This window comes from Protomyctophum bolini, assembly GCF_963924005.1.
Source record: "Protomyctophum bolini genome assembly, chromosome: 12".
NCBI lineage: Eukaryota > Metazoa > Chordata > Actinopteri > Myctophiformes > Myctophidae > Protomyctophum > Protomyctophum bolini.
The window spans coordinates 12,353,363-12,370,125 of record NC_137873.1 but is presented as its reverse complement, the minus strand read 5'-3'; the positions used below and the strand labels follow the sequence as shown (position 1 = coordinate 12,370,125).

Sequence of the window (16,763 nt, the reverse complement as noted above, 5' to 3'; positions counted from 1 at the left end):
TGTCAGGAAACGCATCATTTCCTGGGGAAACAAAGTTGTTATTATACCATTCAGGCCCACAGGTGTTCCAGCAGAGCTGGCCGAGCATGTCATGCGAGTGGAGCTGTGGAGGGGGAGGGAGGGGGAGAATCGGTCGAGCTCTCGCTGATGCCAATCTCTCACCGCTGATACACACAGCCCACTCTTTGTAATGCCAATACTATGTTCAAAAGACTGCAGGGTGCCCTAACATTGATGCTGTTCCCAATTGGCAAGCAGACTAATGTGCCAGACACACAATGAAGCTTTGTTTGTCTTTTTTTATGATATTGAATCTCGACCTCATTTTGCCGGCGCAGCTGTGGGGATCAGAGAGCCCCGTGCCAATGTGGAGACGGACTTTAATGTGTTCCATATGTTCCCCCGATGACCATCAGGCTTCTGAATCCAACCACAGTGTTTGGGGAGTTACACGTGATTAGGAATAGCATGTGGTTATTATAAATTTAGATCAAAGTGCTTATTCAAAACAACTTTTGACAAGTTTTTCTTGTACACTAACATATGCAAGCAACACTTCTGTTTAGATCAAAATGATACCACAATCTAAACATGCTTTATGCGTTCCAGATTACTCTGGGGAGAGGGATCTACTTGGATTACTTGGGTGGGGTAGCCAGCACAGAGCACACCACACCACACACACACACACACACACACACACACACACACACACACACACACACACACAGCACTTGTAGGCTAGCTGTGTTTGTAGTTCAGATCACATCCCATAGTTAAACTACACCTCCCACTATGCAGTTCGCGTCACTCGCGCAGACTCCGTTTGGTTTATTTGGTATCTACAGACAGCCGGAAGCGTCGTTTTTCTGTGAATTGACCGAACGAACGGGATAGTAGTTGGTAAAGTTTATTTTTCTTCCATATTTTGAGAATTGGCCATTCATACGTCGATTGCGAACCACATTCGAACACTTGTGTCTGTCTGTCGGTTTCATTTCGGGGTTTGGCCGTCCAAAAAACACAGCATGTACTCAAGGAGGGATGAATAGGCTTGCTAATCAAATAGCTTTAGCTGCTTTAGCAGATAACGTTAGCATATGGGCCCTTCATGCAGGAGAATAGCTGAGTTGTGTTGCTTTGAATGTATTGATGATGGCGATGGTTATATGATGATGATTGTGGGTGCCAGGTACGTATGGACAGGTCCTCATTCGTCACCCACACAGCTAGTGAAGTAGGCTGTTCACAATGATAATACTGTAGGACCTAGCCATAGAATGCCTGATATTACATACATGCAGTGTTATTACATTGTACACAACACATCAAACCATGGCGGGTCGCACTCATAATTAAAAGTCCATCTTTTTGTATTATTTAATATGTCTTTTGTATTTCATGCTTCAAATTGACAAGATGACAAACGTTTTAGGCTACCATGAAGGCTTAATAGATGGATCAATTATAGCCTAGATTCAAGAGTATCTTAGATGTATTTTTTATCTAGTCTTATTTTTTACTTTCCTATCATAGATATGCACATGTTAAAATCGATAAAATACATCTACTATAGTCTTACTCTTGATCCAAGGCTATTATGATTTGTTGAATGGATCAGAGAGTTTGTTATTCTTCATTGTACATACATAGATCACTCCCCGACGCATGCCCTCCCGGGTAGGGGATGGGTAATACATTAAATCTATGTAATAACACGCATTAAGGACAGACACAGCTCATAAAGATCAGATATTATGTACTCGTTGGAGAAGCTGTAGGCTACATCGGTTATCACACATGTCTGTGATAGCCTATATATAGTATTATATAGTAGCCTATATAATATGTAACAGCATGCTAGGTCTTGCACAAGTACAGGGTGTTACACTCCTTAGGCCTGAACTCTGTTTGGGGTTTAAATCTAAAAATATAATTAAACATTTGATTGATCCTGACAGACATGATGTTTTCAGAGTCATCTGGAATGCCTGTGTTCATAATGTATATATTTATTATTTAATTAATGTCCTTTCTCATCAGGTATGAATGTATGTACTACCAAGAGCACATTTTATACAGCTTTAACACTCGTGTGTGTGTGTGTGTGTGTGTGTGTTTTTAAAATTATGGTCCACAAGAAGCAATCTCTTCTTTTCTTTAACAGAGCTCCCTCTGCTGGGTAGACCTTACCACTGCAACTTACCAACAGTACCCAACAGTATACAATGTTATACAACTATGTATAATGTAGTGTAACATTGTAATAATCACACACAAAAAGAGTTGCATAGTATGTAATACATGAATGAATGTTTTGTTTCGGTCGTTATTTACAAAACAACCCCAAATTGTGCTCTTTATTACAGTTTGTGCTTTGTTAATATGATGAATTAATTGTCATCTTACGGTATCACGTTTGACCAAGTAGTAAACGGAGAACACCAGTTCCCATGGTTTTTAACCAGATAAAACAGAGACTACTAGTAAAGGAATCTGATAACTCACTGGGCCATAAAACACAAAGGTGTGTGTGTTCTATTCATATTACTATGTAATATATTCATCTCTGTCCCGACTTACAAATGAGTCTTAATAAAGGGCCAATGTTGGAATTGCCTTGCATCGCTCACTGTTCCTCAACCTTGGGACCAGGGACCACAATGGGTCCAAATGAGGACACTTGAGGCTAGGGATGTTAATTAATTAATCAGCGTTAAGGAATTAGTCGGTTTAACTTAACAGTTAATACCTAATCGTAATTAATTGAAAATTCTGCGCTTCTATCATTGCATGGTTTTCTGTGACTGTGAAGCTGTGGCCGAGGAACACACATACAAAGATGACATTGCCTGGCCCGGTATCGTCAATGTTCAAATACATATTTGATTAAGGAATATAATATGCCCTTTTTATTATTTCTGTATATCAGCAAAATGTAGATTTGTATGTTAGACATTGAGGGAAATTAAGATAATCTAATTTTTTTACAAAAACGCTGCTTATCAACTAACCGGTTAATCGATCGATATAAGCTTATCAAAGCTTATCAATTCACTATTAATGCATTCATCAATACTTCACATCCCTACTTGAGGCTTTTACTGTGAATATCGGTGTCCAAGATAACAGATTTGATCAAATCGGGGGTAATTCATAGTCTTGCTGTCGGCCTGGCAGAAACCTCTTCTCTCTATATTCTAGCTTGCTGTGTTTTCGTAAATTAACGTGCTACCTGATTATACTAAAGCGGCACACAAAATTATCAAAAGTGCTTCACGCTGCGTTTCCAGCTTGTAAATGTGGATCTCTTGCTATTTTTTTATTTGAATCCTGAAAAGTACTCTCATATGAGGTTTCCAGCCGACGGAGACGATATCAATGTGGTGGACCTTGAAATAAACAAGAAATGATCACATAGTGATATTTGTCAGGTGAAAGAAGTGCTGGTTTCTTTATTTAGTAAGAAACGCTCCTCTCAACTGGCCGGTCTCAATCATAACATTACGTTACATACAATTGCGTGTCTCTAAAGATTTCTGTTACTTGCTTCCTGTTACCGGTTTCCTGGTCATGTGACCTGAGTAATCAATACATGACAGCAATGTGTGTGGCAGCCAATCAGGACTAAGTCGTCATTAAATTTGACTACCGTAATTCATACGTCAGGTTTCACCTGACAAAAAGGTTGAGAAAGAATCACTGCCTTTTGTATGCACGGTTCTCTTACTAACGACCAATCTGTCTCCCCTCTGCAGGTGTGATGGAGAGGCTGGCTCGTCCCCGGCAGTGACAGGAGTGACAAGGGCACGGAGCAGCCATGACGGAGTGCTTCCTGCCCCCGAGCAGCAACAGCCCCGTGGAGCAGAGGCGGGAGCGCAGCGACCACCCGGGGGGGGTGGCCCGCACCCCGAGCTCCGAGGAGATCAGTCCCACCAAGTTCCCCGGGCTGTATCGCACCGGCGAGCCCTCGCCTCCCCACGACGGCCACCACCATGACCCGCCCGACGCGTACGTCTCGGACGACGACAAGGAGCATGGCAAGAAGAAGAACAAGTTCAAGAAGAAGGAGAAAAGGAGTAAGAGATGTGCCTGTAAAAGGAGTAGTTCACCCAAAAAACTACATATTTTCCAATCAATTACACACTCCATGAAGCCTTTTTTTTATTTCATCAAATAATAGGCTCAGGAAAGCAACAAAAACGAAAATAAATTTCCATGAATACATTTAAGGCCTATTCATACTCCAGTTTGAGGTGATAAGGTGGTTAGTAAAAACAGAGATGTGTTTGTGCGAGCGGTGACCACCACGGCGTGACGTCATATTATAGTTTTTGGTGGTCACCTTATCACCTAAAACCGGAGTATGAATAGGCCTAAGGCTTCATGGGGTGTGTACTTGAGAGTACTGAAGTTCAGACATCAGAATCATGCAACCGGCCTGGATCATAAAAACAAAAATCATAGAATATATGAACTGTGTTCCAAAAATAAAAATGTCTATGATATTTAGGTAAAGTTGATACCATCTGTGTTTGAGAAAATATATATAATTTTGCGGCCATTCTGCGAGGAGGGGCATTGGATAATCGCATGATTCGATCTTCCCACTGACTTCACACTCAGTCAAAAACATTCCTGAGATCATTCCTTAGATTCTTTGTGTTATGTGTTTTAGTATTTAATTTGTTTGATGTCATTTTAAATTCTTTATTCTACCTTGTCTTTTAGCAGGTCAGTCTCATTACGATTAATGTGAGACCTGGCCAAAAAGAGCAGCGGCAAACCTAGTTACAATAAAACATAAAAACTCACATGGAAAAAAAATAGTGATTGATCATTGAGCTAAAAGTGAAAATGCAATTGGATGCAAGGGCAAAATACCAGAATTGAAATTATTTAACAGAGTCTGATACTATACATAGACTTTACAGAGCTTAACTAGGCCATGAAGATTAACTTCCATCTGCAGCCTTTTCCATCCAAGCTGAGGGTGTACATAAATATTGCTCTTACTTGAACAGTAGTTGGGCCTATTGTCCTATATGTCTGTTTTTAACACAGTTTTCCTAGTGCCTATATTTAGCTCCACTTGGGCATGGTGAGGGAACATAAGAGACAGTCATTAGGCAGCAGCAGAGAAAAGGGGAATAGAAAAAAAGACCAACCTATGGGGTGATCATTAATAGTCACTGTTTGGCAGTCATTCACTCAGAGGAACTTCAGGAAAGGTCTGTTGCACGTGAATAAAAAGAGATCTGCCAGGTGCCGAGGGAGTTGTGCTAAATTGGTGCCTGACCTCTTTTCGTAGTCCTCATTCTCCCCCTCCTCTGTCTCTCATCTACACACTCTCATTTCCTCTTTCCCTCCTTTCACTGTTCTTGTAGCTCTGTGCTGTAGGTGGAGAATGTGAGATAGGGGTGTTCTTATCCATTCTAACCCCAGGTCTGCTCTCCCCATCTTTCTCTCCCGCCTTTCTCCTCTTCAGCGGAGGGCTACGCCGCCTTCCAGGAGGACAGCTCCGCGGATGAGGCGGAGAGCCCGTCCAAAATGAAGCGCTCGAAGGGAATCCACGTGTTCAAGAAGCCCAGCTTCTCCAAGAAGAAGGAGAAGGACTTCAAGGTGAAGGAGAAGGGCCCCAAGGAGGACAAGGCCAAGGACAAAAAGTCCAAGGACCTGACGGCCGCCGACGTTGTCAAGCAGTGGAAGGAGAAGAAGAAGAAGAAGAAGCCGGTGGCAGAGGCGGAGCCGGTGCCAGTGGAGGTGCCCACCTTCAGGCCCATCTTCGGTGCCCCGCTGGCCGAGGCGGTGAAGAGGACGTCCATGTACGATGGCATCCAGCTTCCCGCCATCTTCAGGGAGTGTGTGGACTACATCGAGAGCTACGGCATGAAGTGTGAAGGCATCTACCGCGTCTCAGGTAAAGTCACTGCAGGAAAGAGAGGGGGTTCTTCATTTAAAGGCATAGAAAAGGTTTCTAGAACATTTGACTGTATATGTTCCTTACCTCCATGCAGGGCCGCTTTTAGGGTAGATCGAACTGTGCCGTCGCACAGGGCCTCGCGCTAGGCAGCTTATTTAAAAAAAAATGTAGAAACACTTTCCATCTCAGAGTCAGAGCTAAAATAGGCTGGTTATTAGCGCTACGCACGGCGGCTAGAGGCCCCCGAGAGTTCTCCCTGAAAAATGTTGCATCGCAGATCGCAGCCCGTTCCGTCGCAGTTGATTTTTCACCTATTTAAGCTGCGGTCGGTTTGGGACCCCTGTTGTCCCCCTCTGCGCTGCGCCGTGCCGGCTTGCGCTGCAGAATTAGAGCAGATCTACAAGCTCACAATGCGCTGCAGCGCGACGCGTTGTGAGCTTGTAGATCGGCCACGCCAGAGCTTGTAGATCAGTCTCTCTGTCAGTCCAGACTGTCCAGTCAGTCAGTGTCATGATTTCACAATTTTCTAATTGAATTTCACAAACTGTCTGCAGGCAATCAAGCAAATGTGATACTTAATATTTATAACAAATAACAGCAAACACAAGCACCTGTTCATTTTACTTTTATAACCAGTAATTTGAGCTGCACTGCAGGGCAGACTAGTTGGGTGGTGGTTTTATATCAGTTATGATCAGGGAAACAGGTTTGTGTTCCATTGGTATTCGTTGTAGAGTAATACATAGACAAGTTAAATTGCTCATATAGATCATCAGACAGTGTCAGCCCCAGAGACCCCTTCTGTGACAGCTTGCTTGACATGACTCATGTCATGTTAACTATAGCTTCCTTACAACAAATAAAATAACATAATGTGGAGGAGTCGGACCACAATCTCTGCATTCACACTGTTAAGATGCTAAATTGGGCAGTGCATGTCAATTTCTTACTCATTGGAGATGAGAACCTGGCATAATATTTGTACATTGTTATATTTATAAAAAAAATAGTATTTTGCTGTGCATTAGGCAGTGAATGCGAATTTCAAAATAAGACCCACGTTGACTAAAGCCATCTTGAGTTTTTGTCAAAACTGGATTTAGCGCAAAGTCACTTTCGAATGGATATCCCGATGTAGTGCAATATTATGGATACTGTATGAAAATAAACAAAAATCGAATCCTTAGATCAAACAGATTATAGAGTACCCTTACATTGTGACGTCATTCAACCTCCCAGGGATGAAGTCCAAGGTGGACGAGCTGAAGGCGGCGTACGACCGCGAGGAGTGTCCGTGCCTGGAGGAGTACGACCCGCACACGGTGGCCAGCCTGCTGAAGCAGTTCCTGCGCGAGCTGCCCGAGAACCTGGTGAGCCGCGAGCTGGCGCAGCGTTTCGAGGACGCCTGTGGCCGGCCCACGGAGGCCGAGAAGGTGGCGGAGTTCCAGCGGCTGATGGCGGAGGTGGCGCCCGGCGTCCGGCTGCTGCTCGGCTGGCTCGTCACGCACATGGACCACGTGATCGCCCGCGAGACGGACACCAAGATGAACATCCAGAACATCTCCATCGTCCTCAACCCCACCGTGCAGGTCAGAGCAGGGTGGAGGGAGGGAGAGGGGCGAGAATGGAAGGACATTTGGAAAGAAGAAGTAACGATCATAGATTTTGATGGTACGATTATACTGTTGACTATGTCACTATGGATGTATAATACCGTATATGACATAACATTAATATCAGTTGTTTATGCAATTACCTCGAAAAGTGCCTTTTTGGCTTTCAAAACACAAAAACTACTGTAGACAAATAATAAAGTTAAATCTTTAACCATCTCGCAACCCCTCGTGTCCTTATTTTGGGCATGTCATTATTGGCGAAGATTTCCAAAAACACAATTCTTTAATTTGTTTTAAAGTCTAAAATACATACTTAAAGTGATTAAACGTCCATGTCAGTATTATACTTATTCTTTAAATCCACTTGGTGTTGCTAAACCTCTACGGTTAGATAACCGTGACGTTTTAATAGTCAAATCGTGGCAACCTTACGAAAAAATGAATATTGCACTGAAGGTGATAGGTGGACGTGTAAATTAAAATGTCAAATGAAATGTAAACGCCGACTTTCCACACAATACAAGCGGTGATAAATGAGAGGAGAGACAAAGGGTATAAGAAGCATTTAATGCGAAGCAAAGGGGCAACATGGGAAATCTCCCCTTATCGCATAGCAACATGCCAGTGAAGACGGTGGGTTTTTAATGGGTCACACAGTTCATTCTTTAAAGCGGCTAATTTATTCCCAAAGGAGAAATCCTCCATTTATTCTGAACTAACCACACTGCATTACATCTAGTTTCTAGTAGTGGTCATCATAATCAATCAATGTGGGTGTCGTGCACGGTATGTTATTCAGTGTATATTTACAGTAGAAACGTGATTTGTGTGAAAACACATTGAGTTGAGAATTTCACAGTAGTAACATGGCAGCCAACCATAGTACAGTCTAGACTCACTAGAGACAACAGGAACGTGCAAGAGAGACGTGCAATAGACTATTGTATGTTGCGTGCATATTTATTGGAAATGTGGTTATATTGACATGGTGTTTGTATATTTCTGTAGAATTCCCATGTATGAACTTAATAGTGTCTATTCTGTTGTCTTCTCCTTTACATTGATATGTCAATATCCACAATTTGCTGTGGGATTAATTCTACAATTGTGCCCTCATAGTAGAATAATTGATTGGTTTTAGTCGATCAAGGCTTTGTTACTAGATTTGTTGTTTGTTTTGTTTATGCTTTCTTAAAGCTAAATTAATTTATTTCTTGCAATATGACCATATCTCTTGGAAACTCTTGATATAACGCTTTAATTCTACCAGTCCACAGGCCAATCGGCTGTAGCCAACTAGCCATTGTGAATGAAATAATCTTAATAAACATTAGAATGTTTAGTTCTAAATCTCACCAACCTGACAAGGCGGTTCTATGCTTGACTGTATGGATCAAACACATTCTAACTAATTCCACTACTTTTTATGATTATTAGTTAACTACGAATAACTATATATCGGCAGACAGCCCTAATGTGACTTGTGTTCTGTGTTCAGATCGGGAACCGTGTCCTCTACGTGTTCTTCACCCATGTGAAGGAGCTGTTTGGGGACGTGATTCTGAAGCCTGTGGTGCGGCCACTTCGTTGGTCCAACATGGCCACCATGCCGGCACTACCCGAGACCCAGGAGAACATCAAAGAGGAGATCCGTCGACAGGTGGGTTGATTTCACCGAGCAGCCAGTTGCCTGATTCTTGGGGAAGCCTGAGTATATAGGTAGTTGTGCGTGAGTCGCATAGCCAATCTACCAGCTCTGAGCGTGGCACATTGTGAGTGACTGGAGTCCAGCTGTCGCTGTGGCAACAGATGCCACACCGCCCATGGTCGGGAAAAGACAGGTGTTGACTCGGAGAGAAAGTTCAGATAGAAAATCGAGAGCAGAAATTCTGGAATTTTCATTCAAGTTGTTACGTAAAATACAATGGCTATACAAAGACTATACCAGAGAAACCCATCTTATTTCCCCTCTTTGCAGTCTGTCTGTGGTGAATTGAAAATATTCCAACATGGACAGGTACAGGGAAAAAAACATCACTGCTGAGAACTGAGTCAGAATGGGTTCCAAGTCCTCAGTCAGCTTGAGAAGGAGTTCTCACTCTTTCACTCAACGCTTCACATGTGCTTGTAGAAACTCCAAATGGAACTAATTGATGTTCAGTGGAATCTCAAATGTAATTTTAGATTGGACTCATTCTGTCAATACCTTGGACTGCAAGATGACAGACTTTTCCTGAAAGATCATTTTGCGTGTTCAGGACAACGTATCTCTGTGAACCGGCATCTCCAGAATGAACATTGCGAATGCTTCATTCACAACAACTGACACACAGACATCTAAATGACATTACGAAAATCACAACAACCCTGAAACCCACTTAAACCCAAATTGTGTCTGGAAGAACTATTACCCTTTTGCAATATCTTTTGTTAGTTTTATGTTTGTGTCTGCTAATGTTAGAGGCTACCAAGACAATCATAGTTAATCATAGGTTTTTAATCTCATCATCACAACGTTCTTGTAGCATAGACTGTAAGTTTACTAAGTTAATACTGATCATAAAACTAGTGCTTAGTAGCTCGGAAATCTTCATAATAAAGACTTTGCTGATACAGTACATAGCTGATTCACATGAGACCTGTTGACCTGCTGTGGGAGCAAGCATGTGTGCCCGACCCACAAGAAGTTGTGTTTTGTCCCATCAGGCCCTTGACATAAATTGAGTTTGACACACCTGACATAAACAAAGCACTGGTCGTTAAATATTGCGTAGCCAGCCAGAACTCTCTCTTCAAGCTCACGTCTCTGTCTCGCTTCGTGAGCTTGACAGTTCTGGCGATGTGAGATTAACAGTCATGTAATGCTTTTGAGGGCGGTAATGATCGGAACGGGTGCCATTTATCTTGAAATGTGAATGTGTAATGATTGCTTGTGTCCAGGAGTTCCTGCTGAACTGCTTACACAGAGACCTCCAGGCAGGCGTGAAGGACCTGTCTAAAGAGGAGCGACTGTGGGAGGTTCAGCGCATTCTGACGGCTCTCAAACGCAAATTGAGGGAAGCCAAGCGTCAGGCAAGTTGTCTCATGCAGAAAAATCATCAAAAGTGTCTGCGAAATCCTACCAGTTGTCTATACTCTATATACTGTTTTTTTTTCCAACACACACCTTTGGGGATCAAGCAGTACAACTTGAAGGAAAGATACCCCTTTTGGTTCTACCTGTATTACCAAAGAGCACCCATTTAGAGCCACTAACTGATCCCTGCAGCGCTTCCATTTGTCTATTTTTAAACCATTCAAATTATATCACCACCATCATTGTCTTAATTAAAAGTGACGCCGTCTGACCATTTGATGTGCTGCTGTTAGGACTGTGAGAGTAAGATCGCCCAGGAGATCGCCAGCCTGTCAAAGGAGGACGTCTCCAAAGAGGAGATGACTGAAAATGAAGAGGAGGTGATCAACATCCTTCTAGCACAGGTATATACACGCACACATCATCATCATCTGCTTCATTACTTGTCCTAGACGGTGTCCTAGACATGTAGGCAGATTTCCAAATGGATAAAACGGAAGAAAAGGAGTCCACTACTAGTCTAGAAGAGGGTCTGTCTCAGTCTGTGTGTCCACACTTTCTGTGAAAATTATTCAGGATTGTCCCTCGTACTGGTAGTATGTTGGAAATTCTTGAATATTTTTCACATGAAACTTAACTTTTATGCTGGTAGTAAAGGGTGGGGTAAATAATGACATATTTGGAAGTCACAGCATACCTAGCACCTCACTCAGAGTTCATTCCCATGTACAAAGGGTACACAATGCCTTGGCACTCGGCATCAAGGGTTGGATTGGCAAGTCCCTGTGACATACTAGAGTCATGTCCAGGGGGAGTACTTGTACATCATGTCTACATCAAGCTGCCCCACACTACAGAAACAGGAGATGGGCTCCTGACCTGTGGGCTAAAAGGCTCGAGATCCGATGGTTCCCAGGCCACTTGCACAACGTTATCCACAGATCCACACTGAAGCCGCTCCGTTATCAGACCCTGTCTTTGTTTTCAATGGCCTCTCCAGGAGAACGAGATCCTGACAGAGCAGGAGGAGCTGATCTCCTTGGAGCAGGTGTTGCGGAGACAGATCGCCACCGAGAAGGAGGAGATTGAGAGACTGAGAGCTGAGATCGCAGACATCCAGAGGTAACAGGTTATTTTTCAAAAAATCATGTACAGTGTGTGTATAATACGTATATATATAAATATGCAACAGAAGTGCATGTGTCACTGCGAAATATGAAAAAGGAAGGCAGTCCGCACACTGTTCTTGAGCTCCCAGGTAACTTTATTGAAGAGACACAACGTTTTAACCCTTATGGGTCTTCGTCAGTTATGAGATTACAACACAAGTAGGCGTGTTATATACAACGGCACAGGGGCAGGTCAACAAAGAACAAGCCCTTTTGCAATAAAGAAGATTATAGACTGACACACCCACCGCATCTACAGGATAGAATTTAGAAATATAAAAATATAAACATTTGGACACGCATCACTGTTTGAGGCAACCTCAACATGGAGACTGTGTCCACCGTTTACAATGGAAACCCCCAGTAGCGGGATAAGGTGCCGAGCAGTTAACCCTTTGACTCATCTACTACTGCAGTGATAGATTTATTTCGCCCCCCTATTCTCCCCTTCCCAGGCTTTTTTTTAGTTTATCTTACCTTTTCAGTGCTTTTTAAGGGGCACTAGCCCCTTCTATAAACAGCTTTTGTCCCCACACGTCTCAAACGTCAGAATTCACTAAATATAAATTAAACATCTAAACATTAAATGCCATTGACATAATGGTAAACGAGCAATTCAGCCAACCAATCACAGGCAACAGGCATTCTGATTGACCAGTATGAGATGATGCATGATGATGTATGATAATAAGAGCTGATAATTCCGCTAAATATGACGTAAATTAAACATTAAATGCCATTGACATTGAACGGAAAACTTATGTTGTATGTAAACGAGTCCAAATGGACTCTTTTTGGGGTAAGCATGCATCTCTTCAGAGAGGCTTCCGCATCTGTTGGTCATGATATTGGAGTTGTGTCTGTGTGTGTGTGTGTGTGTGTGTGTGTGTGTGTGTGTGTCGTGCAGTCGCCAGCAGGGTCGCAGTGAGACAGAGGAGTACTCTTCAGACAGTGAGAGTGAGAGCGAGGATGAAGAGGAGCTGCAGATCATCCTGGAAGACCTGCAGAAACAGAATGAGGAACTGGAGGTGAGTCACGCTGCAGACAGACAGACCGATGGGTACCTCTTACTGAAGGTGAGACACGGTGCAGTCAGACAGACAGACATGTACCGCTTACCACCGCATACCATTTAGTATCGGCTGTTGTGCCTTAAAGAGGTCTGAACCAGAATATTTCTTGCACTAAAGTTTATTATACAGCATGTGCTGTGCATAGAGTATATACAGTACGTAAAATCTTAAAAGTGCAGAACTGTACAACTGTCTCTATACAGTAGGTGGGAGAGAGAAACCTGTGATCCCCTGGGACCCCCCGAAGGACCTCGGGGTGACCCCTCTTAGACAACCACTGGAATACAGAACAACAGTATAGAGCTAGCGTGGGTTCCAGCCTGAATCACTGTGTTCCGTGATTCTGAATTGTCACTCGCTACTCTGGACAGAGGCTGCTTGGCTCGCATTTCATAACGTCAACTGTTATGTAGCCACGTTGTTGCTGTGATCAGCAACAACGTGGCAGAGCGCCACTCTGTCCATGCTTCTCACTGTTGAAAAGAATAGCGCCATTCAAGACTTGAGAGTAAAAACCTGCGGTAAAAAGTTAACGATTCAGTAGTTCCGTCAGATTCAGTAGCACAAAAAAAAATGTACGGCTGTGTGGGGTGAGTTTAGTGAATGATAAGGGGACGTTGCAGGACAACAGCAGTAGCTGCGCAGTGCGCATTGATACGTCAAACTGGTGTTTTTCCTCAACCCGCACCACAGACCAATCAGAAGCCACGGTTCCATTTCAACCTTCATATGTCCCGCCTACCTATGGAGAATAGGAGACTTTCCAGATCCGCGGAACACAGCAAATCAGGCTGGAACCCAGGCTAATATAGAGCAGTGGTTCCCAAACTCTTTAGCCTGTGACCAAAAAGAGAAATGATACATTCCCCCGGGACCCAACATGGTGAAAATAGCGAATCTACAAGCTCACAATGCATCGTTTGGGCTGCGTTGTGAGCTTGTAAATTAAGCGTAGGATACAAAAAATTAAGGGACCCCAAAAAATTTGTCTGTGACCCACAAATGGTTCCCGACGAAAACAGCGATTTAGAGATCTACTCTAAATCCCTGCGTTCCCCTTGCAGAACAAGAACACTCACCTGAACCAGGCCATCCACGAGGAACAGGAAGCCATCTTGGAGCTCCGCGTTCAGCTCCGCCTTCTGCAAAGCCACAAACTGCAGCAGGAACTAACCGTCCCGCCCCCGGCCGAACAGGCCCCGCCTACACAGCCTAGCCCAGAGGCCCGCAGCGAGGAGCAAACCAAACGCTCCGTTGCCGCCACCACCGTGGCGGCAACAGTCGCAGAGCCCGTCGCCTCAGCCAATGGCAAGGACCCCTCAAAACCTTCGCCAAACAAAGACAGGAGAGAGAGCAACATGTGAGAGGTGTCATGTCTTGTCAGCATCAGGCGGCTATGTATTGCTATGTATCTCTGTTGCTAGTCAGCTGTCCTGCTGAGTCACGCGTAGCCCGTTAAAGGTTTTTGCGCCATCAGCGAGTGCACGTGGCCGAGACATTTGAATACCAGAGTTGTTTCCGTCAAATAGCCAACAATGAAGAATCTTTAAATTCTACTCTTGGCACACTGTCCGTGTCAATACAAATTGAGGGCCTTGGTTTTCCCTTATCTCTGCCACATGAACACATAAGCGTGCGCACACACACACACACACACTCTGATAAGCGTAGGGATAGTGTAGTCGCTTTTAGAGGACAATTGGCCATTGTTTGACACGGGGTGGGACCATTCATTTAGATTGAACATCGGTGCCAAGATAGTGTGAAGGAACGGAGTTGTCAAGTGTTTGGTGACAAACGTAGGGGTTGGTACACAAACTGAGAGGAAGGCACTTTACAACTAACAAACAAAAATATCTTTTTTTTTTGTCATTGGAGCTCAGAAAGATTGTCATTTATTTTTCTTAGATAATTTACTTCGTCCTTTGCGTAGTTTCTATTTGGACACATTAGGATTGCAACCACTGTGCCATAACTGACACTGCAGAACTGGACAAGTTGCCCGAGAGAACCACTAATGCAAAAGGCTCTTTGATTTATGAAGAATTTGTTACATTATGTTAAATAGTATTCTGGATGATATGGGAGACTATTCAAAGAAAGACGTTGATTTTAAATGATATGCTTTTTAGTAATATATATATACAGTATATATATATATATAAATATATATAAATATATTGTAGATGCTTTCGTTTGTTTGAACTACAAATGCACATAAAAGTTGCGACGAATTTTCCTCGTGACTGCCCAGTGGAAGAAAAACATGTACAGTGTGTGTATAATACGTATATATAAATATGCAACAGAAGTGCATGTGTCACTGCGAAATATAAACATTTGGACACACATCACTGCTGGAGGCAACCTCAACACTTTAGAGGCTGTGTCCACCGTTTACAATGGAAACCGCTGCAGCGGGATGAGGTGCAGAGCAGTTAACGGTACCCATTGAGACCTGAGGCCGATTCTACAAATGCCTTCTAAATCAGTCGTTCTCACACTTCTAAATGACACACGTGTGCAGATTTTTGATCTGCTTGCTGAGAGATGAAATGTTTTCAACTCTTGAGTGTTTACTTTGGAAGCATTCTTAGACGAGCACCTTGGTGTTTTCAGCCAGGAAAGAACTCCTCCTTGGTGGACACGGCTCTTAAGTTTGTACGTTTCCAATGCAGTCGCCATAACATAGATATTGTTTTTTTTTCCTTTTTGTCTGTTACCCCTGCCTTTCACAAACAAAATGGAAAGTGGAATGTAGACAGACTTATAACTAGACGGACATAACGGAAACATAGTGATGCCAAGTGTCTTAAAATGTGTGTAAAAAGATATGCAGGTGATGTATTGACTTTTGTTGCATATTCAATGATATTTTCATCTCTCAATGGAGGGGAGTCATCGTCTTGGATATCGGTTTCGAGTAGAGTACTGTACATTGGGGGGGGGGGGGGGGGGGGGTGGGAGAGATGAGATTACAAGTCAATCATTTCAGAGTAACTGGTCTACTATGACTATTACAAAGTGCTGTCTTATCTGTTTCATTCTTTGATAAGTAAAGCGAAGGCACAACCTACTTAATGTTCATATGTATTGTTACAATTGCAAACATACTGTATTTTCAGCTCTTGATGTTCTTGTCATGTTTTTTTTTTGTATTAATAATAATCTCTTAATGCGTAGTCTGCTCTTGGTCGACTGCCCCTTGCTTTGGACACGGGCAAATTGAAGCAATCTGTCGTTAAGACTCATGATTTGAAACGTTCATTCATTGTTTTAATACGGTAATCACCTGTGATTTAAATGGATTAATTCCAGATTTGGGCTCATAAGCTTCTCATAAGGTTTATTTTCATATTGTTCAAGGCTTTTTGTAGCTTATCGTTGCAGACAGAATACCTAATGCTGTGAAGAATAAAGTGTCAATCTGAACTGAATAAGATGGACATTGAATCTAATTGTAATATCCTAATTGCCTTTAAAAGTCTTGACTTACTGTAGTTCAGTTGGGTGTGTCTGAGAGTGGACAAATGGAACGAGCTTTAATTGATTCCACTTTGATTGGACTTGTAACGGTCCATTATAGGTTCCATTAATCCACTCAAGAGTTAAATGGGATTTTACAGTAGGCTATAGGTTGGGATCCCAGATTTTTTTTTTAAATGTATCAAACTTGAGGTCCTTGGAATGAAAATGACTGACCTAAACCACTTCTCTTTTTGCTTGGAAGTGTATTCCCAATGTGCTGCCGTTTATTTTCCATCCTGTGGTCTCCTATACATTCCTTCTTCCTTAACTCATCCTCAACCTTTTATAAGCTGAAGAAACGTGTTCTCTTTTTATTTTCTTTTTTGCCCACACGGATCTTTGAAGCTTTCACATTTTCTATATTGTCGATGCACTGCT

The 16,763-nt window shown here is 42.8% G+C and overlaps 1 protein-coding gene across 1 annotated transcript; it reads left to right on the top strand.

Annotated features, from left to right (window-relative positions):
* Positions 1 to 851: 851 nt before the first annotated feature.
* ralbp1 (ralA binding protein 1) lies at positions 852 to 15,382 on the top strand. The gene is made up of 10 exons (XM_080778361.1): positions 852 to 903; positions 3,759 to 4,079; positions 5,489 to 5,920; positions 7,163 to 7,512; positions 9,038 to 9,199; positions 10,480 to 10,611; positions 10,909 to 11,019; positions 11,616 to 11,737; positions 12,692 to 12,812; positions 13,922 to 15,382. The coding sequence occupies exons 2-10, from the start codon at positions 3,821 to 3,823 to the stop codon at positions 14,219 to 14,221; spliced, it is 1,989 nt and encodes a 662-aa protein (XP_080634487.1). The 5' UTR covers positions 852 to 903; positions 3,759 to 3,820; the 3' UTR covers positions 14,222 to 15,382.
* The last annotated feature ends 1,381 nt before the right edge of the window (positions 15,383 to 16,763 follow it).

What these genes read in the sequence shown, in the direction of transcription:
- ralbp1 (XM_080778361.1), top strand. Translation starts at nt 3,821, where the DNA reads ATGACGGAGTGCTTCCTGCCCCCGAGCAGCAACAGCCCCGTGGAGCAG. An exon ending in CAAGAAGAAGGAGAAAAGGA is followed by an intron (nt 4,080 to 5,488) that starts GTAAGAGATGTG and finishes TCTCCTCTTCAG; the next exon opens with CGGAGGGCTACGCCGCCTTC. An exon ending in AGGCATCTACCGCGTCTCAG is followed by an intron (nt 5,921 to 7,162) that starts GTAAAGTCACTG and finishes TCAACCTCCCAG; the next exon opens with GGATGAAGTCCAAGGTGGAC.